Source organism: Castor canadensis, chromosome 10 (genome assembly GCF_047511655.1).
Source record: "Castor canadensis chromosome 10, mCasCan1.hap1v2, whole genome shotgun sequence".
NCBI classification, from domain to species: domain Eukaryota; kingdom Metazoa; phylum Chordata; class Mammalia; order Rodentia; family Castoridae; genus Castor; species Castor canadensis.
Window position 1 is genome coordinate 48354830 of NC_133395.1, and position 25790 is coordinate 48380619.

Genomic DNA, 25790 nt, shown 5'->3' on the forward strand with positions numbered 1-25790 from the left:
TAATCAACTACTCAAAACACTTTTGAGCTATTCTTGTTGCTTCTCCTTGTTATATAGGGCAGGTAATAAGCAAACGTTTTGTGGATATGCATACATAATTGTGGTTAGAGTGTAGGCTTGCTGAAGACAAGGACCCGGTCTATTTATTCTTTGTTATACCCCTGACCACTAGCACAACATGGCATACTGTATACACTCAGTATTTTCTGGCTAAATAAATGAAAGCATATAGTCCATCTTGTATTCTGCAGTACACCAGTGAATTAGGAAACATAGTTTCTGTCCTCTTAAATGTAGAATTTTTTGATTAAATATGACCTATCTATGTACATGCAAACTATTACTTTTAATACCTCATATTAGTTTTTTATCATTATGTCAAAATGCATGAGAAAAACAACTTTAAAGGAGGAATTATTTATTTTGGCTCATGCTTTCAGAAATTTCAGTCCATCATGACAGAGAAGACATGACTGAGCAAAGCAGCTCACATCCTGACACCCAAAAAGAGAGAACGCCTGTGCTCATGCACTTTCTTCTTTTTCCCCTTTCATCCCAGCACATGGGATGGTATTCCCCACATTCAGGACAGGTCTGTCCCCTTAATTAATCCTCTTTGGAAGCACACACTCACTCAGAGTTGAGCTTTACTAACCTCCTAGGTACTTCTCAATCCAATCAAGTTGACCATGAGGATTAGCCACCATACACCAAAGGGATAGAAATAACACAGACCCAGGCAGTTGCGTGGTGCTAGACCTGTTCATGTAGCAGGAACACAAAAATCCATAACTCCAAGTAGATCAATATCTGAATCATAGAAGTATGATGGCGGGTCAATGGAAAGGGACATCACAACTAGCAGGAGGTAGTATTTGATGAGATGTAAAAGATTGGAGATGGTCAGAAGCAATGATTAGCACTGGAATTTTCCTCCAACATCTGTTACTAGTGAGAGAAACCTACATGCTAAAACTTTAACATTTAAAATAGATTACAGTTTTTATGGCTGGGTCATTTTATTTTTTAAAAAATTAGAAAACAATTTTATAATTCTGGACACTCCACTTGGTACAAATTGAGTAGTATTTGTTAAAATAAAGTTTTCATGTGTGGTAGAGTCAAAAATAACTAGCTTTGAGTATTTTGTAAGGTGCCATGAATCTGGGCCATGGATTTTGCTGCTTCTGTGAATAACTAGTTATACAGCAAAAGTGCAAGTAGAGACAGTACTTACTAGCATACAAACAAAATCCCTGGAAATAAATATTCCTGCTTCTTTCTCACTAGAGATCTCAATAGATTTTTAAGGTACTTGTCAGAAACGATATTGGCAAAAATGAAGTGTCTCCTAGTTCCCTTTTGGTTCTTTGTGTTAAATAGAAATGCCTCATGCTTCTCCTTTAGCATTTAGTTTTTAAATGTTGTTAAACACCAATGCTGTAGTTTGGGACCAGGAGCTAAATCAGAGGACTCAGACTTGAGTCAGAGCTCTGCCCAACCCTTACCTTTGAAGGGTTTCTAAGCCCTTCAAAGTCTTCCTTCTTCATGTGGGGAGTAAATCTCAGGTTTCACGCGACTGTGCGATGCTTCATGTGCCAGCACTTGATACTCAAATGCTCAAACATGTCAGGTTTTTTTTTATTATTGTAAAAGCCTAAAATAGAGGGAAAAGAGCTTAACAATTATTTTATTGATAAAATGATGAGAAAGTGTGTTGAGCATGGTGGTATACACCTATAATCCTAGCACTTGCAGCCTGAAGCAGAAGACTTGAGAGTTCAAGACCAGCCTAGGCTACATAGTAACACCCTGTCTCAAAAAAACAACAAAAAATTCTTGAGATGGCAAGAAAGTGAATGTAATTTTGTTAAAACTGAGTTCTATCTTTGTAGATTATGTTATAATTTAGACTTTCATTATTTTTTAATGTTTTTGGTGTGTCACATAGTAAACCTGGTTGGACAGATGAGGTGTAACCGTCTCTCTTATAACTAAACTTTACTCTGATATGTAAGGCTATAAATGCATAAGGTAATAAAACTTGTATATACCAGGACATTAAAGTAGAGGAATGAAATGATTCAGCTCAGAAGATCTATGAAGGTTTCAGTTACCCAATGGACTTGGTAGAAATGCAGAACACTTTGCTTCTGGGTTCTACTCCTATAGCCTTTCCTTGCCCTGAGATTCCATTCTTTGCAAGACTTCTAGATTCCATGCATCACAGTGCTTTCTTTCCCTTTCCAAATAAAATGAGAGCTGGTAGACAATGGTAATACCATTAAAAAAAAAAAAAGCTCCTAGAAATACAGGAACTAGGTAGCAAGCATGCTATTATATGTGATAGTGAATGTACTATGTTACCTATTGTTTTTAAATCACTAAAAGTTACTCATGGTACTATAATGCCCACTAAAATTTAGTGATTGGTCACAGGTATAACTGTCTGACCTCTAGTGGCTGTAGCTTATAGCTACATCTCAGTTGACTGCATTTTAAAAAAGAAAGAAAAGACTAAGCAAAGAAATCTGTTGAGAACCTAATATTGGAGTTCTCTGAGTGAGTGTAAGATTAGCTTCCCCGAATGTCTATTCATGTAACTGTTGGAGAGCTGTTTCAGAGGACAGAGTTCAGAGCCAGCTGGTCACTCTGTGAGTGGAGGGGCTGAAAATGGATCTACAAACCCTACCCTGGGGCTGGAGCCAATCAATCCCAGGGCATCTTCTGTAGACATTCTTCTGCTCCTAGCCTGTTCTCAGTAGTCGTGCTCAGCAACATTTCATAGGTTTGCATAAAATGTTTTGAAAACATTGAGAGGATATCTGTGTATGACGTATATTTTTATTAGATGTCTGTGGATTAATACGTATCTCACAATGTGTACCTTACCTCGGTTTGTAGTGTATTTTCAAATCGACAGCATTTCTGGTCCTCAGATACATCACTGTACTTTTGAGACAATCTTAGTTAAGAGTGCTGTTTGTGACCAAGAAACATTAGAATTGACTGACGATGTGGGAACATAAACCCCTGATTATTCTGAACCACTAAGCTCATAGATACACACTTAATACAAAGCTCCACTGAAAAAGACTAAGGAATTTTGTATTATGCTATGATCAAGAATAAAAAAGAGAACACTTCATCATGTGTTAGTAACATTTTGCTTTATGTTTAACACAGCCCATATTAAAATAATCAATGTCATCTTTTATATTTTATATTCCATTTAACACTGAACTCTCATTTATCTCAATAGTTAATGAGCTGAGAGTTGCTAGACCTGTATGGCTAATGTGGGTCTCATTTTTAATTTCAAATACTGTGTGGATTTTAAAGTTCCCTATACTCCGCAGCCTCTTGTGCTGACACTTGTAGCTCTTGTAGGAGAATGCACAAGGACTGGAACAAGGAACAGTTACAGGTCTTTCCTACTTGTCTGTTTCTCAGCTGTCAGCACCTTCTTTAGCTAACCAAGAGTACTGCACTCTGATTTCTTTCTCTCTACCCACTGTGTGGTACATTTCTAGTGCTTTGTGTTTCATGTTACCATAGAGACAGGAGGTGCTCCAAAGCCCCAGGAAGACAAGGGGAAGCAGGTCTTTGAGTTAACAGTACCTGCTGGTGAAAGCAGCCCGGGGCAGGAATCTCTAGCAATAAATGGAAAGAGGGAATTGTGTGGTCCAATCGGTTTGTGTGTCCACAGAGTCTCAGGAAGCACAGGCTCAGCCAAGGCGGCATTAAAAATGAGCTGTTTACAGAAACCAATTTTTCAGAGATCTCACTATAGCCTGGGGTTTCATAGGAACCAAACTGGGAGTTTTATTTGCAAGAAAATAACTGAAGTGACATTGACCTATTCCTTTTACTGTTTGCTCATTAAAAGGGAGCAGCTTCTAGGAGAGGTATTCTTTGCTTGAGTTATTTTGCTGATCAAAAATCTCACCTTTAAAATGGAGGTCGGTATTCTTTACATCAGCCAAAACCATGAGAAGTCAAATTGCGGCTTGAGCACAAGGGATTTTACAACCTGCACCCAACCTGGTGATCCCAGCATGCTGGTTCCAGAAATAAGTTGTTTATATTTACCTCAGTTGGCATGTGCTCACTCTGTATTTCAGATTACTTAAAGCTTTAGAGCATTTGTCCAAATTTAACAACGTGTCATATTTCCTATAATATTAACTCTCATGCCATACTTTTCAATGCTTTTATTCAGGAGAATGCTGTAAAAGGTTTTTTTTAAAAAGATTTTCTTACCTTCTCTATAGAGATATGATATAAGTAAGACCCTGCAATTAAAGGGGAAAAAATAGCAAAATAATGTCATATTGACTTTTAAAAGAACAGATGTTTTCTAATTACTTTTAAAACCAATCTCTCATTTGGAGTGGAGTGAGATTCATGGAGTGGAGGTGTTTGTTAGATTTTTGTTACAGAGCTGGTACTCTAAGAAGGGAATGTATTCAGAGAAATTCAAAACACAACATTTCTTCCAAAGTAGCCTGTGCAAATTGTCTTTTGGAAGAAGACCAGTATCCGTAGATTTGCAGATAGTGGGAAGCTGAGAAAGGTTCTCTGAGGTACTCACTGTCCTTAAACTGGCAGTAGGAGGCAGAAGTGTACCAGCCTATGCTTCTGTCTTTAAGGTAAAACCTGTGACTCTTGCCAGATTTCTTTAGTTCATTCCTTTTCTAGAAACACATGAAATTAAAATCTTAGAAATCATTTCTGATTTCTTAATGAAACTTGATACAGTCGATCCAAGACAATGCAGCTATGCAATGAATAGAACAACCAAAAGAAGCCGGTCTTAGCTTCTGCCAGTACAACTCTGTGAGCCTCATCCTAATATAGATCCTGATCTAATATGAGTAGAAGAATGACAAGGAATAAAGGCCAAACTCTTTTGGGAAGGAGAATCATGTTTAATAAATTAGGTACATCTGATTTTCATGACTTATTAAAAACATGTACAGAACTAAGAAGTAAAAAGTTGAACAATCTCTCAATGGTAACCTGGTATCCCTGTGCTTAAGGGCTGGATAAACATATGTCAGAACCTGGACAGTAGCAGCTGTGGACTTATTGGTGTTAGAATTCAAGTTTCATGAGTGTATTTTAAATCTTTAGCTATTGACTATTGTGCTGTTCACAAAATCAGCATTACCTAGAATGAGGAACTGTTCCTTCCTTATATAAAACAAAATCACAGTGAAATGCTAAGTGTTAAAACACTACTTTCCTTCGCTGTTTTTCCTTTTATAATAACCAATTCCTTTAATAGGTTTTTTTTATTGACTAATCACAGTAAGTTATTTTGGGGAGAATTTTTCCCCCTCAGTATTAGGGACACATTGATATCGGCAACTTATTTCCATGTGAACATCAAACAGCACATATTTACTTGATGATAAACCATGATTAGTGTATAGTCTGTGAGCATGGAACAAAGCCAAATTTAGTAGTCCATAGAAGGAAGGGGCCCATGATCCTGATTTTAGTAACTTTTTCTGTAGCCAAGTGAACATCCCTATACAGGGACTTACGAATAAATTATAGAAGCATTTTTAGCAAGCTTAGGAAAATAGACAATATTAATATCCTTAGTATATGATTTATTACAATTGTGACTTTTAGCTACTTTAAATATTTATTTTGTCATAATTGCTAAATTCTATTAATAATAATTGTTAGCTTTCTAATAATGAAAATTCAATTTGCAGTAAAGTTACTCATCACTGAAATTTTTTGTAAAGAGAGTCATCCTCCAAAAATGTTACAGGTCAGCAGCACTATTGTAAACTCCATGTTCTAGAACTTTGCTGTCTAGTACAGTAGGCAAAATCCAGAAGCAGCTCTTAAGCCCTTGAAATATGACTAGTTGGAGTTAAGATGTGCTGGAAATATAAAATGCACATTTGATTTTGAAGACTTAGCCAAGAAAAAAATAATTTTAAAGATTTCATTGACATTGCTTTTTGCTTACATCTTGAAATAATATTTGACATTGAGTTAAATAAAATACATTGCTAAAATTACCTGACTTTTTTTCAATATTTAATGTGGCATCTAGAAATTTTTATTATCCCTACGTAACTCACTTTTGTGACTCTCCAGTATTTCTGTTGGATAGTGCTGTTATGGACTCAAGGGGCCAGAAAGCAAAACATATATACCAAAATGATGTATCATCAGCTTAATTTTTGCCCAGATATTATTATTCCAAAGTGTTTTTTGGAAAGTATTTATATAAAACATTAAATGAAACAAGATTATAAAATTATGCCTTGCTTAAGTTGCATAAGGTATGGTGCACCTATTCTGAGACAGGATCTGGGCTTGGGAGTATACCAGATGCCTGCCTTCAGAAGCTTACTTTCTAGCAAGTTAGGTTACAGTTAGATGGATACGAGGGGGTTTCTTCTACCTGAAAATATTACTATGTTTAGATGTGGCTAATATGTATTTAGTAAGGGGCTGGGGAGAAGTAAAGTAACATTACTACTTATACAGATGTGCATAAATTATTTTAATATAAAATGACCTTCAATGTAAATGCATCCCAGGATTGAATTCTCTAGTGAATAAAATGAGATTGTTCTAAGCACATTTTTATTAAGCATCTGCTGACAATCAACCTCAAGAACTATGCCTACCTAGAAATTTGTTAAAGGATTCTGTGAGCATATACTTGTATTCTTTTATAAGTACTAGATACCTTAATAGGCTTTTTTTTTCAGAATTCGAACTATTTAATCAATATGATTCTGCATGCTCATAGTAGAAATAACAGGATACTAAATGTCTCAAGGACTGAGCACTTAGCATGGAAGGCTGACTACTCATTGAATTAACTAATGAATTGACTTACCCAAAATTCTAACTTATGATCTCTGTGGGAACAGTTGAAAAGACTATAGTTGTTTGACTAGAAAAAGCAGACTGTTTTCAAATAGTTGAAGGACTGATGGGTGGAAGAGGAATTACATTTACTTAATACAGCCCAAATGGGAAAAAAAAAAATCAGTTATGCCAGTGACTAGAACTTCAGGGAATAAACACTGGATAAAAATAGGGTAAAACATGATTTTTAAAGCTTTCCAAAGGATGAATGTATTGCCTTACGAGTCTGTAAGGCTGTAACTGGAAGTCTTCAAACTTAGGTAAACCAACTGATAGGAAGCTGAAAAAATGTAATTTAAACATTGGATAGATATTTCTACCAAGTAACTTAGGTTTCCAGTCCAGATGTTAGACAATTCTGTTTTACATGAGTGTATGAATCAAATGAAATGGAATAGAAATAGCAATAGCATAAGTTACCCATTCAGAGAAACATCTGTACATTTGAAATATCTAATAAATGTTGAATTAAGAAGTATAAGAAATAAAGAAAATATTAAAAGCACACTATAAGACACTGTTTAGAAATGGTTTCAGAAAAATGCTTAGGTCCTAATGTATTTATTTTGTAGGTTATTTTCCAATATGACACCCAAGTCATTAGCCCTAGAAATCAGCCTCTCCTGAAGGCCTTCGTTATGGTGAAGTGCTCTTTCTATTTCACAATATGTCTGTTTGCCACGGCCTAATTGTGTCTCTCCAGAAACCTGAGGGTCTGAGATTTGAATTGCATTTTCCAGAGAGATAGTAAAGGCTATGTGGCCTCAGAAGTACATGGACTTCTCTAAACCTTAATTTCCTTATCTAAAATATGGGAATTAAAACCTTTCTTTTAGGGTTGTCCTACAAATTTTAAAATAGATCTAAAGGACTTATATATAATACATCTAATAACTACACTGTCAAATCATACCCTGATATTACTTCTCTACCCTCTTCCTTGTGAATCACCAGATCAACTGATGAACAAATAAATAATTTGATGTTATTTATTTTCAGCTATTTTCTACATGACAGGCAGCTTTAGAAATATCTATTTAGTAACTGCTAAGCCATATATTGGTGATCACAAAACATGGCAGCCTAAAGCAGCAGTCAGTAACAGGACTGGCAAGCAGTAGTTATAGTTGGTTTCAGTAGGTTACTATGAAGAGGAACATGAAAGTTCCTCCTGTTTTGAACATGAAAGTCCAGTTTGAAAATTTGTTACTTAAAGCATCGGTAGAGCATTGTTGGTGAATTGTTTAGTGAGGCCATAGTGGACACAATGTTGAAGCTCTCAGGAATGGAAATGCAGGTGCAGTCTTCTTCCCAAAGGCAAGGGTTGAAGCTATAAGATCTTGGAAGAAAGAAGGTACAAAGGGCAGAAAAGTAGGCCAATGATCTAATTGTGAGAAATAGCCACATGAGAGTTCTGATTCATTCAGGGACTTGGACAACAGAATAAATAACCAAAAAAAGATTTAAAAATTATTCAAATGATAGAAAAATAGAAGAATGCTAGGCATGGTGGTACACATCTGTAATCCCAGCTACTCAGGAAGGGGAGGCATTAAGATCACCAGTTCAAGGCCAGTCTGGGCTACGTAGCAAGGCCTCATCTCAAAAAAAAAAAAAAAAGTAGAAGAATAAGCATGGTAAAGGACCATACCAGGATAGACTATATTAACCAGGAGTCTGAGGACTTGAATTTTGTCTCTGGCTCAGCCTCAAAGTTGTGTCTGCTTTCTCAGCTTTATATAAATATACCCATATCACCTCTCTAACAGGCCATAAGAACAATCAAATGTATGGATAGATCAGGAAGTGTTTGTAAACTATAGATATAAACTAAGATATTTGAGGGGAATATGATCATTTGATATTATTAATAAATAATACTGTTCTATGCTATCAGTAATATTCTATAGTGGCTTCTTTTTTTTTCTTTATTTTATTATTCATATGTGCATACAAGGCTTGGGTCATTTCTCCCCCCTGCCCCCACCCCCTCCCTTACCACCCACCCCGCTCCTTCCCCCTCCCCCCTACCCCCTCAATACCCAGCAGAAACTATTTTGCCCTTATCTCTAATTTTGTTGTAGAGAGAGTATAAGCAATAATAGGAAGGAACAAGGGTTTTTGCTGGTTGAGATAAGGATAGCTATACAGGGAGTTGATTGATTTCTTGTGCATGTGTGTTACTTTCTAGATTAATTCTTTTTGATCTAACCTTTTCTCTAGTTCCTGGTCTCCTTTTCCTATTGGCCTCAGTTGCTTTTAAGGTATCTGCTTTAGTTTCTCTGCGTTAAGGGCAACAAATGCTAGCTAGTTTTTTAGGTGTCTTACCTATCCTCACCCCTCCCTTGTGTGCTCTCGCTTTTATCATGTGCTCATAGTCCAATCCCATTGTTGTGTTTGTCCTTGATCTAATGTCCGCATATGAGGGAGAACATACAATTTTTGGTCTTTTGGGTCAGGCTAACCTCACTCAGAATGATGTTCTCCAATTCCATCCATTTACCAGCGAATGATAACATTTCATTCTTCTTCATGGCTGCATAAAATTCCATTGTGTACAGATACCACATTTTCTTAATCCATTCATCAGTGGTGGGGCATCTTGGCTGTTTCCATAACTTGGCTATTGTGAATAGTGCTATAGTGGCTTCTGATACCAACTCCTTGGTATTAAAATTTCACAGGTCATAATCCTTCAAAAGACTGCCCTCACTTCAGATGGCAGCTACAAGTTTGAAGGTCCTCAGGCCACCCTCACCATCTGACTACTGGCTGTAAATTCAGTGGTTCCTACTATCCCCTTGGTTTCAGTAATGTGCTATGATGACGGAATTCAGGGAAACACAACACTTACTATTACAGCTTAATTATAGCAAAGGGCTACAAATCAGAACCAACCAAAAAGAAAGACACTTGAAGCTTCTGTTGTCTTCAGGGACATGTCACCCTCTCAGCACATTGATGTGTGACAATACACAGTGGAGTCAGTTCTCTGTATCCATGGATTTCATACCAGTGGGTTCAACCAACTGTGGAGTGGAAATATTCGGGGAAAAAATTGCGTCTGTACTGAGAATGTAGACTTTTTTCTTATCATATTCCTTAAATAATACAGTATGGCAACTTTTTGTAACATTTGCATGGTATTAGTTTTTATAAGTAATCTAGAGAAGGTTTAAAGTATAGGGAAAGATGTACATGGATTCTATACAACTACTAAGATTTTTATGTAATATACTTGAGCATGCATGGATTTTCTTATCAGAGGGGGATCCTGAAACTAGTCCCTGTGGACATCCCATGCGACAAGTATATTGATGACCAGGAAAACTCACCTGAACTTTGGTGTTCTGAGCTTCATTTGTGTTCTTTTGTGTTCATTTGTATTCATTTGGTGTTCTAAAACTTCATTGCTTAGGCATGATTGAATCATTGCTCACAAAATTTAACTAAAACTCCATCCCCCACCACTACCCAGCTTAGAGAATAGATTTTGTCTCTAAACCTCAATGGTGATTGGCCTTGTTGAATTGACCAACCCCTATCCTTACTCTAGAGGCCTAGCATGAGTCACGTAATTAGCATCAACTCTCACTTCATGTTGTCAAACTAGGGCTGAGGGTCCCCCCACAAGTAACCAAATTCCAAGGGCTTTTAAGAGGTTACCTCCCAGGATCTGGACAAAAGCCAGCCAAATACATTGTTTCACACATTGGAAAATGTACAAATATCAAGAGAAAATGAGGCATGAGAAAATTCCATTGAAGTTTAGGAACTGAGACTCACAGAGAATAGTCTCATTAGAGAGGTATGGATGGAAACAATACAATAGCTAAAAATTGAAAGATAAAGAGAGGAAGCAGATATAGAAAAGGGAGTCCAACTCAAGTCACATAATACAGGTCCAAAAAGCAAGCAGCTAAATGGAAGGCTTTGGGGAAACAGCCTGGTCTTAACTTGCCCATCCTGAGCGTGCGCTCAGTCAGGCCAGCAGCATAGGAACTCACAGTGCTGCCTACCACTTTTATTTAAGGGATAGTGATATAGAACAAGTCTAAATAGAAGTGTATGTGAGAGTTTCTGCAAAGAATGTCCTAGCTCAATTGTCAGTTATCTCCTCTATCCAGAGATATCTTTTCTTCAGTCATCTGCTTTGTCTATTTTGCTTGAATAGGAGGAGTGTTTTGTTTAGTTGTTTCTCTTTTATATAATTGGTTTCAATAAGTTTCTTAACACTCCTAAAGATTTTAACCATATATAAAAATGCCCTTTTGCTCTTTTTTATCATTTTTCTATATTTTCAATATATAAGATAAAGTAACCAGCAAAATGAAACTAAGGGAAGACAATTATTTATAGGATCAGTAAATCAACAGTAAGGAAAACCACAGGGATGTGAGCTGCAGGCGGCCAGCACTAACTTCAGTTATTGCATAGATTAAAAACATATATTTGTCACACAGTTTACTATCATATAGACCCAGTGGTGCTTTAAAAATTATATTTATGGGTTATTTGTTTCTTTCCCCCAAGTAAAGCCATTGCTAGGGTGAAACAAAACAGCTACTTAGTAGGTAAAAGTAATAGTTAAAGAATTACAAGGAGAGACCAAATTTCAGGAAGACTGAAATTCACTTTAGGACACTGATTTCTATATTCTTCCTCCTGTCAAGGCTGCCACAGACTCTCCATTGACCACAAAAGGCAGGAGCTCTATTTTATTTTTCATCTGAGAGTTGGCACTTCTAAGAAGCCAGTGCCTATTAGAACCACAATGTGATGGGGGATCAATACTGACTTCAAGGGAAGAATGCCTCTTTCTGAACCGTAACGGATATTTCCTGCAGTGGAGAGGGTTCCCCCAAGGGCCATCAGCCAGGGCCTTCGCCTTGCTTTCTTAGCTGAAGAAGTATACCAACTATTGGCTGAGGTATTTCCTCATTTAGATGCCAAATTACATATATTTATATTTACTTTTTGTCCTCATTTTTCCTAGATTCCTGTCTTACTCAAGAAACAATGGAAATGTGAGTGCAGGATGGTGGAGTTTTCTTGAGCTTTCTTTATCATCCAAATCTGAACTCTGCCAAAGGTCATGTGGGACCCAGCACTGGATGTAGTTCATAGCATGAACTTTTATTAAGTCCAGTGGCGTCTCTGTTTTTAAGAGCTGTCCAACTTTCCAAGAGTATAACTTTTCATTCAATTTCAGGAGGAAGAAAGTCTATGGTGGGGCTGCAGATAAATTCCTTAGAGTGTGAATCATGTGGGGAATTAAATTGAAATAAGTGCATCTATCTTAAAGGAAAATAGCACATATTCTCATCCTGTTTATTTCCACAGAAATACAAATACAAGATGTAGGGATTGGATTCCCTTACTGATTTGGCACTAAGAATAGCATCTGGTTCTTTGCCTGTCTGTCCTATAGTCACCAGTGGCCCTGGAAATTGGCAAGAATCCTGGACATATTATACACAAACATCAACTGTTATAATATCTTAAAGGAAAAAAATAAAAAGTCTGGGATTTGATTCATAAAATAGTACAAATGTACTCCCTTTGGAGAATTAAGCAATCATCCTACTTTACCTTAATATATTTAGTTCCCAAGTTTTAAATTTGTGTTGGCAAGGATTTGTATTGAGAAGTAGAAATGCTTTTCTTCTTATTGACACCCTAGCTTTGCCCTTCATTGAATCCATATGATCATGTGAATCATCCTGTATTTATAGCTGTCTAATTTCATATGCAAAGGAGGAGCCCACCTACATCAAATTAGAATTTATGACTGAAGACCTATATACATTTCCCTCTAATTTACAAGGTTGTCCTCACTTTGTTGTTTAGAAGTCAAACATTGAGAAATTAAGAATATGTTTTGCATCTCCAGTTCAGCCCACATGAAGCCACCATTAACAGCCTTTTAAAATAACAGAAATGACAAAAGATGTCTGGCTTTGAACCAACATTGCAATGAGAATTTGACATAAAAGTGAATTTCAATTTGGGAGGTTTTTCTACCAGTAATCATTTTGTCTAGTTGCAGTGGAATATCTGACTCTTCCAACCCAATTTTATAATTTACAGTTTAAGAAGTGACTCCCTCAATTCCACAATTTTGGTCTGCCATAGCTAAGTACAAAGCAAAAAGAAACTGAGGACCAGGATGGGGGCTGCTGGGTTGCTAAGAGGTAAATATGAGTCCTGCAAGTAAAAAGTTATCTTGGAACTTCTAATGGGCTATAAGTTCATCCTTTAAAAAGGTCTTGTGCACTGTCTTTTGTATTTCTTGGTCTCAGGAATGGTCTCTTTCCTTTTTATACTATCTTATTTGTTGCTTCTCATAAAAGATTCTCCACCTAAAACCAAAGAGCAGTTCAAATACCATCTTATTCTCTCATCATTTTGTCCCTAAAGCAAGCCCATATCTATTTTGAGACTCTCAAGAAGTAGAAGTGGTCTTACTTGCCTTGGCTCATTCATTGATATTCACCTAAACCTCCAAAGAATTTTAAAGACCAAATAAATACAAAAAGCCCATGCTATGCTGGGCATTTCACCTTTGGGTCTGGTACAGATCTAGTAAAGAAAGACTAAAGATGTACACATGAATACATAATCCTTGCTTTTGGCAACACAGTTTATTAGTGATCTTAACAAGAGCTATTTGAGAAGAGTAAAAGGACAAAAGCGTGATTAGCAAAGAAAAATGGGAAGAGAAGAATTGATGCAGTAACCGTGGTCAATTCTTTGAAGATGTTTTTCAAGAGTTGAGGTTGTAGTTGCAGCAGGATAAAGCAGGAGACAAATACAGGCTTTTTTTTCTCTAAAGTTTGGGGTCATCACAACAAACTAGTATGCTGAGGGGAATGATCGTATGGAAAGGAAACCTACAGTGCAGTAGGGAGGGCCCAGCTGCCAGAAGGATGACTTAGAATAGAGAAGTGAGAGTACCATCTCAGGGTTGTCCTCAGAGCAGAGCAGAGCTCAGAGACTGAGACATTCTATTCGGAGGGAAGGATTGTGCGTGTGTACAGTAGGTAGATAACAGATGTTAGGAGAGCTGATTGTGGGAATGAATACTCTTTGGATTGTTTGAGGGAATGAGAGTGTGGAGGACATGCTGCAAGTTTTAAAAGAGGAAAAAGTGCGAAATCATTGTCTAAAACTCATCGTTATCAATTTAAGTGAGACAAGAATATTAGAGGAGGACATGCTGTGGTAAGGTACTTGACGTAAGTATGTTATCTGCCTTACAATGCTATGGCGAGGATTTGTATGCCAGAAAGTATTTTTTTAAGTACGGGACATCATTACTGTGAAACTTAGCTCTGAGTCGCTTAGTGCTTTTCTTTGGCAAAAAGCTTTTCAGATTTTTTTAAGACAGTCCCAGTATCTCTAGAGACAGCATCTGGCTTCTGCCACTGAATTACTTAGTAACTGAATCTAAGCAAGTGACTTAACCTCCTTTTGCTTTTATGTCTCAGTCTCTGACACGAGGTAATGTTTAAAGTCTAACAAATGCTTTATAAACAAAGGTGCTATGTAAATGTAAGCTCATAGGGCGGTATTTTCCCTCACTGGTACAGTCAGAAAGGTCAGAACCTATGAGCCCCAAGTCTTGAATGGAGATGCCTCCTGTAGAAAGCTTTGAAAGGGAAAGGAAGGAAGGGTAAGGTAATGCCATATAGCTGCCACCCACATTATTTCCTTTAATCCTCACAGCTACTCTTTGAGGTTCATTATTAGAAGCTGAGACTTGAAGGGGTTGAGTTACCTGTTATACCTGGGATTTTATCCCAGGTGTGCCTTAAAATCCCATGTGTTTTTCACTTTGCCACATATGGAATTGGACTTGATAGTGTATAACCATAGAAGTTCCGAGATATTATACATACTTTTCATATCCCAGATCCATATTTTAGCCAACTTCTTCTCTGCAATCAAACATTTAACTGTAGTTGCCCAGTTGCAAAACAAACTGGTTTGTTGAAGAGATCATGATGGAGATGTTTACAAGAAATCAAATGACCAAAAGCATTAGGAACTGTTGGGAAGAGAGCAGTAAACTGCCTGAAAATCTGCACTTAGCTACAAATGCACTTTTCAGACACTTTGCATCAGGAAGGTGGGTGCTAGGAAAAATTAAATTATGTGGTCATGGGAACTGCAGAACCACCATGTCCGTGTGCTCTTTCCTGTAAGTGTGATATGTGTGTTATAAGCTACAGGACATAAACTGCCCTAAGAGAAAATCACTGCTCTATTAGTTTTTGATTTTTGAGTAACAATTGCCTACCTGATAGAGAAAGTGATAAGAAAAGTGTATTTATTTTCTTCCAACAGCTAAAAGGTGATCATACTTCTAAAATTTGTTGAGATTGTCCAAGAAACTGTGTAAAATGCTCATCCATCACTGGAAGCCCCTGGTCAGGAAATGACAGTGCAGTAAATATCTTCAGCAGCCACCTTTTAATGTACAAGCTGTTTTCAGTTGGAATTTTCAGCACTCACATAAAACACACTGTCATGAGTGACTGCTTGTGCTCCAAAGTCATTACTATTGGGATAATGGAACATCTCTCAGCGAATAACCAAAAAACTTTAAATGCCATGTCAAGTTTGTTGAAGCCATTTCAAGCCCTGTTCAAGGTTACATGAATATTGAGGCTATTTGTACTTTTAAAGTTTGAGATCTTAAGAGAGAGATCATTCAGAAGGTTGTGCGATGTGAAAGTCAGCTAATTAAAAAGAAAATCTAGGTCTGTTTGGGGCAGTCAGTCAACCAGAGCCATTTAATCATTAGCCACCACAGTTCTCTCATCACTACCCTGGTGAATCAGGATACCATTGCTTGTAGTAGGCATGTATGTGTGTGCACATCTGCATGTATGTACTTCACAGTTATATGATGCCATAATGCTGGTTTGCTAAGAAGTTGTTAACAGTTTGCCTGCCAAATTCATTATTTCATTTAAGGAAATGTATTGACTTAAAATTCTTATTAAAAACTTTCTTCTTCGGTTTTGTTCGCAAAGAAAATTAATCATATTGTTATTCAAACTAGTGCTTCTCACGGGTCATAATGGAACCAGCAGTTTTTTAGCCAGCACATACCAATTGTCTACTGGCTTTGCATCAGAGCCATCCTAGACACTGAATCTGTAGCAAGATCTAAAATAATGTTCCTTCTGTCTCAGCACACATTCTAGTGGAGAGATACACAACGGACAGGTAAACAGATATATGGTGTGTGTGGTGGTCATGGGTTCCAAGAAGGAGAAGGTGAGAGGGGAAAAGCCATTTTAGATGAGTAGTTGGGGAAGACTCTCCACTTAATTGGTGCTTGATTCAAATCCTGAATGAAATATGGGACCAATCCCTGATAATAACCTACTGACAGGTGTTTTGGCAGAGGCAGAAGGAAATAAGTATTAGTGATAATAAAATGGTTTTGTATTATATTTTATTCTAAACTTCTGTATGTTTATTTTTTAATATATCTTTCTATTGGATATTTTCATTTTAGTCTCTCTAAAAGGACTTGTTTATTGAGAATAATTTTGTTTTATGTGTTTTATAATGTGACCAGTCCTTGGTTATCACAGTGACAGTTTTATGTTTCTTTCTTCCTTACTGTAGAAAATCAGAAAGTGCCATTGACAGAAAGCTCACGTTCTCACTACAATATCAATTGCAATTCCACAAGGACTCCAGCCGCCAAGGAGCTTAATTACAATCTAGACACTCACACATCTACAGGGAGGATCAAGGCGGTGGAGAAGAAGGAAGCCTGTAATATGGAAAGCAACAGAAAAAAGGAAATGGAACTTCCTGGCTCTGGTTCTAAAAGCGAGTTGGCTCCTGAAGTTGAAGCCCTACTGGCAAGATTGCGAGCTTTATAAATTAAACTGGTTAAAAAAAATGATTAAGCCAAATATAAAGCCATGCTTTAAGCTATTACATTTGAAAAAATTGCTTTTATATAAGTGACTTTATATAGTTTTAAATTATGCTATATATTAGAAAATCAAGCATAATACATGATTGCAATACTTTTCCTACGTACTTGAAGCTCTGGCTTATTCAAGATTGTAATGGGCTTTAATGCTTTTTTTGTCTCCTGGTATTCATCTGTTCTATATTTGGTGATTAAATTACACATATTGCTTTTGAGAGCAGGTAGGTGGCCATGTGTTCAGCAATACATCCTTAAGAAAATACCATCTTTCTAAGTCAGTGGAGTTTTTAACTTTACTATTTCCACACTGGTAAATGTCAGACCATCAGCCTGAAGTCTTGCTACCTATCTGTATAGATTCCATGTTTGTTATTTATATGGGCCCAGGTTTCTCCAATAAAATTAAAAATATATATCTATATATCAGAGCTGTAAGAAAATGACTACTAATCTCTTTATCATCATTGTTCCATGATAACTTAACCTTTTTGGTGACTATAAGGCAACATTTCCAAAAATGAAACAATAGGAATTCATGTACTTTCTTTGCAAAATGCATGTACTTTCATATGCATTAGGTATATACAGTATTTGCAAAATGCATGTACTTTCATATGCATTAGGTATATACAGTATTACAGTCTAAGCCAAGAGAACATTTGACCCTGTAATTATGTCTCTAGAATAAAATTGCCACTTTGAAACTTCCCTAGAAACAAGATTTTTTGTTTTGCTTTTGTCAACAAACTTTCATTTTCGTTAAACTGATAATCAGTAATTTCAGTGAAGATCTGAATGAGTGATTTATGGAAAGTTTTCATATGCAAATATTACAATTGTACCTCATTTCAGCATCATTCCTTTGTTAATTCCATATCAAAAAATAAACTTGCTACTTGCACTACATGAAAAAAATTTCTTCTCATATTTCTGTGGATAAACTGGATATATAATCTGTGCTGTATAATCTGTCTAATTTTCTTTATTGTGTGTAAGAAGTAAGTACTGCTTTTTTTACTTTTAATTAAAAAGCAGCAGTTATATAGAACTAGTCTAGCAAGGTCTACTACTTTTTATTTCCTTGTTTAAGTTGCCACCTCCTTCTAGCTCCAAGTTAATAAAATTAATTAGAATTATGAGTTAGACCCTGTTATAGACATTGGGGCACAATTGTTATTCATAGCCAATGTAAGGATAAATGTATTCCTGTATGTATTGCTGAAATCTGCATTTTGCCCTCCAGTTGTAATTCCTATTTTCCTGCAAACAAATCTTAAAAATCAAGAAAGGTAAAGGACATTTATACATTTAAGCAGACAGAAGCCATAACAGCAAGGCAGAATGAAAGAATTCTATCTCTTGTTTTTTTTTTTATAATTATTACTCATTTCTTCACATGTGTATACATTGTTTGGGTCATTTTCCCCCCTGCCCACCCACCCCACCTCGCTTCCAGGCAGAACCTGTTCTGCCCTTATCTCTAATTTTCTTGAAGAGAAGACATAAGCATAATAAGAAAGACAAAGCATTTTTGCTAGTTGAGCTAAGGATAGTTATACAGAGAGATTCCTAGCATTGCTTCCATGTACAAATATCTCTTCTTAATGTGGTTTTGTAAAGACAGTCTTCTCAGAAAGAAAACTGAAATTCATCCAGATAGTTTGGACACACCAGGTACATGTAAAAATTCTGGATACCTGGGGCAGGCAGTAGCCACAAGGGAGAAGCAGTCTGGTAAGTAAAGGGAAGTGAAGATGATACAGACTCCCAGGGGACAAGGAAGGCAGGGAGGTCCAGAAATGGAGAAGTCAGGCCCCAGCGCATCTGTCTGCAAGAGCTAGGGGACAGCCTTCAAGCAAGAGGGCCAGCCACCGAAGGTTTAGCAGTGGCTGGTCTCCCTCGGGTCCACAGCCCACACTCCCTCTGTTTGGTTGACAGGAGTGGTTTCTGAACAGACCTGGATAAAAGTACCCAGAGCTGTGGAGAGGAAAATCAAGTGAAAGAGGTTGAGTGCCAACTCAAAGAACATACTGTTTTCTGATGGAGATATTTCCTTGATACATACCCTTTCAACAAAGGGCTTTGGGTATAATTAGGGTTTTAAAATTCATAATATTCCTTTAGCCAACTGTACGGACAACTATAGCAATGGCCTTTGAGATATAATATTGAGGTACAATTTCATGTTTCTTAGCAAAGTTTGTTTGGATTAGAGGGTATTACGGTTAATTTTATACATCAATTTGACTGGAACATTATTTCTGTGTCTATCTGAGAGTGTCCCTAGAAGAGGTTAGCCATGGAATGAATTGAGTAATGAAGACCTCCCTCACCAACGCAATGTCATCCAGTCCAAAGAGGGCAAAAATAATAGAAAAAAAAAACAGGAAGGACAAATTTCTCTTTTCTTCAGTTAGGACATTCATCTTCTTCTGCTCTCTAACATCAGTTTTTCTGGGCCTCTACCTTACATATAGCAAATGGTGGGATTTACCCTCCATAATCACCTGAATCCATCTCTCATAATAAATCTACATATCTATACATATTCTATAGTTTCTGTTTCACTGAAGAATCTCAACTAGTACAGGAGGTAAATGGCCAACTCAAAACCATTTGATAAAGGTCACTATTCATGACAAGGATGGTCAGTCCCAAATAAATCATCTTTTCTTTTCTGACAGCAGTGTGAAAAATTTGACTAGAACACACCAACAACCAAGTGACCTACTGCTAACATGTTTTCTCAATAATATAATTAAAGCAACGATAATGGGACCAGTCTCTTCATATATGGCCTTTTGTTCAATATATTTGAATGTTTGAACAAAATATTTCAAAAACACCTACCATTTTACAGAATACCATTCAGCCATTAAAAAGAGTTGATTCCTGTCATTTGTGACATAGATGGAACTACAGATTGTTATGTTCAGTGAAATACATAACCCAGGCACAGAAAGACAAACACTCTATGGTCTCAGTCATACATGAAATCTAAAAACGTTGATCTCACAGAAATTAAGAGTAGAATGGTGGTCACCACAAGCTGGAGAAAGTATAAGGGAGGAAGGATGAGGAAAGGCTGATCGGTGGGTACTAAGTTCAAGTTAGACCTGAGGAGTAAGTCCTGGTGTGCTATTGCACATAATGATTATGTACTATATATTTATAAAAACTGCAGTAAGGAATCTTGAGTGTTTTCACCACTAAGCAATGATAAATATTTGAGGAGTTAGATATGTTTCCCCTGATTTGAACACTATGTAATGTATACAATGTATCAAAACATCATTAGGAATCCCATAAATACAATTTTTATATGTCAATTTAAGAAAAACACCTAGTTTTTATATGAGGAAGTGGACATTTCAATAATTCATGTCAAAAATTTCTGACATATCTTCAAAATTCAATTTTTCACACCAAGTTGCTCCAATTCTTTTCATTTTTACCATACTAGCAAAACAACAGGTGATAGTATGACTTGAAAGTGCTAATTTAGCCATAAATTATTTCCTGAGTGACTCATTTTTATTTTAAAATATAATCCAATGTAGATTTTAGTTTACAGGTTAGAACCTAAATTGTTTGTCTATAATATTCATTTGTGCCACATTCCACTGCATTGTATTAGACATAAACTTTATATACATTTGATGATTAGTTTTGTGACAAACTTTTGTTTGGACCTTGTAACTTTTTGAAAGTCATAGGTTCTAATATGTAAACTGCTAACTTGCAACCAAAATAAGTAGCATTCATTTTCTTTTTCTTTCACATTAATGATTAAAAGTTTTGAGATTCAGGAATTGTAGATGGCAGTGACCCCATTTTCATTTTTGTTCGGTGAGTTGTTAAATAGTAGCTATTACACATCCTTGCCAGGCACTAGTGTTCTTAAAATGTGTCCTAGGGCCAAATTGTTCAACCATTTTGTTCTAAGAGCTACTGTTTAGCAAAACAGGTGGAGTTGCCAAAGAACCACAGAGATTGGATGGCATTTCAGAATTGACTCCAAATCGCTCCATAAAATGAAAATAATAGAGCCTTAATCCATCACCGTTCATTATTTCTGAACACACCTTTGCCTTTTAAAATGGGTATGAGGAAAGTGGTAAAACTATCGTGGAGGGTTGGGTCTGAGGTGGAACAAAACTCAGCGGGATCCTCTCATTAGGGTTTGACTGTAGAGGCCTCTTTGTTTTCTGAACAGCTAATTATGTTTTAGTGTCATATTTTACTTCAGCATCCTCCCTTCAAGCATCTGCAAGAAGCAAAAATGAAAAGGGGAATCTTGGTTTCTTTCAGGAAACCTTAAAAATGATAGGGTTTTGTTTTTCTGTGTTGAAACCCCAACCATTGGACAAAAGTGTTTAAAAAGTCCCAAATATCCCCTCCTTACAATTAATATTGCCAACATTCTCCACAAATCTACAGTAATACAGATTTCTAATTTGAAATCTAATTATTTAAAGGCATTCAGATGAAAGAATTGGAAATGAAATTTCTGGATCATCTCTTCAAGGCAGATTATCCATTTTCTTTTACAACAGCCTTTTAAAGTATTTTAGTAAGTATTATATTACTTAACTTTTTTGACAGTATTTAAAGGTTGAGATTTTACACTTTTCTCTTGGCATTTTTATCCCTTGTTATATTTGGACGATAAAACTTTCTAAAAATTTCTCTTTTCTCATTTTCTAACAGGGTTACTAAAATTTATCTTAAAGATGAATCTCCAGTGAGAATCTATTGAATCTTAATACAATCTGAGTAGGTGTGAGTATCAGTCAAATAAGAGGCCTATGCTAGAAAGCTATACTAAAATAATTAGATTAAACAGATTGGAACAAGTATTCTAATGAATTATTTCTTGAGAGCAGCTCTAGATCCTCAAATATACATATTCCAGTTAATTTCTCCCCTAAGTGTCTGTCTGCTTTCTCACAAACATAACTGGTTCTGATGGAATAAACCTATCTTTGCATCAAAAACCAGAAGACTGACTATAAGTAGTTAATAACTTGCATATTTAATACAATTAGCATCAATAAAGGTAAATACAATTATGTACATATATTAGTATATAGAAATGTCTATTTACATACTTTTGTAATTATTTCCTTTTAAGCCTCAAATGTGTGAAGCATTCCCTATTAAAATACATTAAAATTAGGCAACAAATACTTAGACTTCACAGTTAAAGTACCCAACACATCAGGGAAGCTTGATTCTAAAAAGGATATTTCTGTCCTTGGCTTCAGGCACAAATACATGTCCCTTTCAATGCAAAACCATCTAGGTGCCTAATAAAAGCAAACAGGTGCCTCTCCAGCCTGAAGAAAATGACATTTTCTTTGGAGGGTCTTATCTTGAATCCTTTCCTTTCTTTAATGACCTAACAAGAGCCATTCTGATGATTGTAAGAGCTATGACTGACATCCCACACCTGTGGCCTACCCAGAGCGTAAGATTCCAATTTGACTGTGATAATAAATAAAATCTTGTCATACTATTACAGGATGTTTGGCAAGGACAAGAATTAAGGCACCTTTATAACTCCCAAAAGAATCCGGTGATATTTCTAACATGATCTCACACATCATTCTGTCCTTCCTGACCTTCCTTGTATCACCCTCTTGAAATATAGCTCATATTGGCTACCCTTGCCTCCTTCCACAGCCTCTCCCCAAGATAAAGGATTGCTGACCTGAAGAAAGCAAATCTGATTCTTTTAAATCTTTGTAAAAAAAAAAAAAAAAAAAAAAGTCAGTTAAAATGTCCTACAAGTCACTCCATATGTTTTCTGTGGAACACTTAACTGCCTCCCTTAGATTAACTGTTGTGTCTCACCTTATGGAATGAATACAGAAGGTCTCTCACAGACTCAAGGACTTCCTCAATAAGTGTCCAACCTCATTCCTAACACCCTCGGGGGCCCAGAATGCTGAGGAAATGTTAGGTACTCACTCAGTCCACCAATGGAACACCTACTTCTAGGACATGTTCCTTTATCCTAGCACTCACTGGTACAGTTGCCTTTCAGGTAATTCATGAGTCCACCTAGAAAGGACTCTGGGTTTTTTGTTCTTTGCGTTTTTTTGTTGTATTAGTTTTCCTCATACTCTCTATAGAATCCTAACAACTTCTGTCTGATGAGTCAAAGGAGATCACATCTATAAAGAAGAGGCACACTTCAAAGACACCGCTAAGGATGAAGATATTAGTGCACATGTAATAGCAGACATGCCTGAAGAGGCCAAAGTTCCTGTTCTGTAGGAAAACCTGGTTTAGGATGGCTATTCCCTGGGTGTGCCCTAGGGACTGGATGAGGAAGGCAAAGGATTTTGCTGACCTCCAGACTTCCAGAGAGGCTGGACTTTTGCCACCCACCAAGGGCTCCTCTTTTCCTGTCTGATACTTATTTGGAAGGAAACAAAAAAGTGTTACCCTTGCAAGGGGATATTTGCACTTTGACTTCTGAATTATAAGGGATGGAAGCCTACTAGTGGAGAACTGGAAAGCCACAAACTGGGTGAATCCCTTCGTTACCACCACCTTGTGCTTTCAGAGGAGCTACTTCCCCCTTAATGCTGAAACCAATGCATCAATCAAAGGTTCTCCAGGCCCCTTTGCAGAGCTGAGACAAGATAGGACTTTACAATATTCTATGTAGAAAAGTGGACAGATAGAAGCAGTAGGAAACAGATGCACTCAAGCTAATTAAACAACAGTTTTCGTCCTCCACAGTAAATACTCCCCTCCTATTTCCAGGAGAAGCTGGTGGGTACAGCTTTGTAGCACAAGAGGTGACAGAGGGGATGAGTGGTCAATTCCTGAGGGACTGTTCAGCCCTCTTACTGCTTCAGGAGTCCTGATTCAGTTCCAGAATTGTATCCCACACATCCATGAGGATCATTTGAGTATTATGGCCTTCCCCAAACCTCACAAATGAGATACCAGACCTTGCCTGAGCCCTACAGTGTTGTTGGCCATGCTGGAGTGAGCTGGACTCTGGATTTGATGTCTTGGTTGATTTGGATGGATATATGGTGGTTTTACTGTAAGCTAAACAGTAACCATTTTTTAAGCCAGCAGGCAGACACAGTGTACTAACTGAAGGGTGTGGGCAGGAACAGAAACCAGGCACACATATGGAGACTTAAAAAGACAGAATAGCCAGGCACTGATGACTCACACTTGAATCCTAGCTACATGGGAGGCTGAGATAAGGAGAAATGTGATTTGAGGCCAGCCCAAACAGAAGTACACAAGACTCCATCTCAACCAATAGCTAGGTACAGTGGCTCATATCTGTAATCCTAGCTACAGAGGAGGTAAAGTTCAAGCGGGTCACAATTCCAGGCCAGCCCAGGGGAAAAAAAGAACACAAGACTCCATCTCAATGTGGAAAAAAGCTAGGTGTGGTGGTTCATGCATTATCCCAGCTATGACAGGAAGCTAAATGGGAGGATCTCAGCTCAGGCCAACTGGGCGGAAAGCAAGACCCTACTTTCAAAATAACTGGAGCAAAAAGGGCTAGAGGTATGGCTCAAGTGGTAGAGCACCTGGCTTGCAAGTGTGGAGCCCTGAGTTCAAACTCCAATTCCACCAAAAAAAAAAAAAAATTAAAAAAAAAAAGACACATCAACAGCACCAGATTGGCGGAGATTTGCTGAATGATGGAAGAAGCAGGGGTCCTCAAAGTGAGGACTGGAAAAAATAAAAAATATAGATGCATGATTGTGTCTAACTATGTATCCGGGGAGGAAGGACATAAGACAGGAGAGCTGCCTCTGAGTCCTTAAAAGTCATATAGGAAAGAGAATGAACTTACTCTGTGTCTCCAGAGGATGAAGTGGAAGCCAGTAGATAAAAATAGAGTATATGTGGGAAGGCATTTTAATGCCAAGCTGCCTTGGTCGTGAGAGGCTTGTCCAAGGTTATGAAGTCATTGAGTCTTAGAACACATGCAAGTTCTTATGAGAAATACTGGACCTGATCTCGCTGGCCCCTTGCTGAGGGGCCAAGGGACCTATCCGAGGTAGAGCTCATGTCTTCCTGCTCTTCCCTCTTGTTTTCTCTTCACATGGCTTCTTTCACCAAGGTACCTTGGCAAGCAGCAGCCAGACTCTGTGTGACATTGGGAGATAATAAAGGAATCTGTTATTCAGGTAGGAGGTTGGCATATATGAGCTCTGAAGGACTTTATCACTCTTAAAATCTGTGTTCTGTGATTTTATGGAATCAAGAGTGGGCACCCTAACCTTGGGGCTTATCACCTTCTTCAGGCCATCACATATGCTGCTCGCTTATCTCTTTGAGGGACATAGTAACTGTCTTGGTTTATTCATGTGCCTACACTAGGTCTTGTAACTGAAATAAATCAGCCCCACCTATGAAAGAGTGGTCCAGACAGGCAAAAAGCTTGGTGTGAAAGAGCTAAGGGTCTGGGCTTGTACCCAAGCAGTAAAGTAACTCATTTCCAGCATGCAGTGATGCGGTGAAGTAGTGAGAACTGTACGTACATGCTAGGTGCCATCCTAAGCATGTAATATGTGTTACCTCATGTTATGCTTATAGCGATCCCATGAGAAAAAATTGCAAACAAAGAGTAGCCAACACATGGTTGTATATCAAGCAAGATATGAACAGGATAAAAACCTGGGCATTCCCAACTCTGGACCCTGTGATGTCCAACTGTCCAGTGTCCCTGCCAGACTGAACTACATCCTGGAAGGACCCCAGGTATCAGGACAAACACCCTCCTGCTCCAGGGCTCTATGTGCAGGTTTGTAATTGCCCTTACAGATGACTCTCAACACTAAGCTTCATTTTTTTCACGAAGATGCTCTGAATCTCTAAAACATCTACATACCAAAGATGAAAATGGATTCATTTTTCATTTGAATTC

General features: G+C 37.3%; 1 protein-coding gene across 5 annotated transcripts in view; it reads left to right on the top strand.

Annotated features, from left to right (window-relative positions):
* Positions 1–17788, top strand: part of Diaph3 (diaphanous related formin 3) — a 492745-nt gene extending 474957 nt beyond the window's left edge. For 4 of the 5 annotated variants that reach the window (XM_074043284.1, XM_074043286.1, XM_074043285.1 and 1 more), the window contains one exon: positions 16555–17788. In XM_074043284.1, coding sequence (XP_073899385.1) covers positions 16555–16817 — 263 coding nt within the window. In that variant the 3' untranslated portion in view covers positions 16818–17788. The remainder of the gene's footprint in view (positions 1–16554) is intronic. The other variant, XR_012436212.1, reaches the window with a different exon arrangement.
* The last annotated feature ends 8002 nt before the right edge of the window (positions 17789–25790 follow it).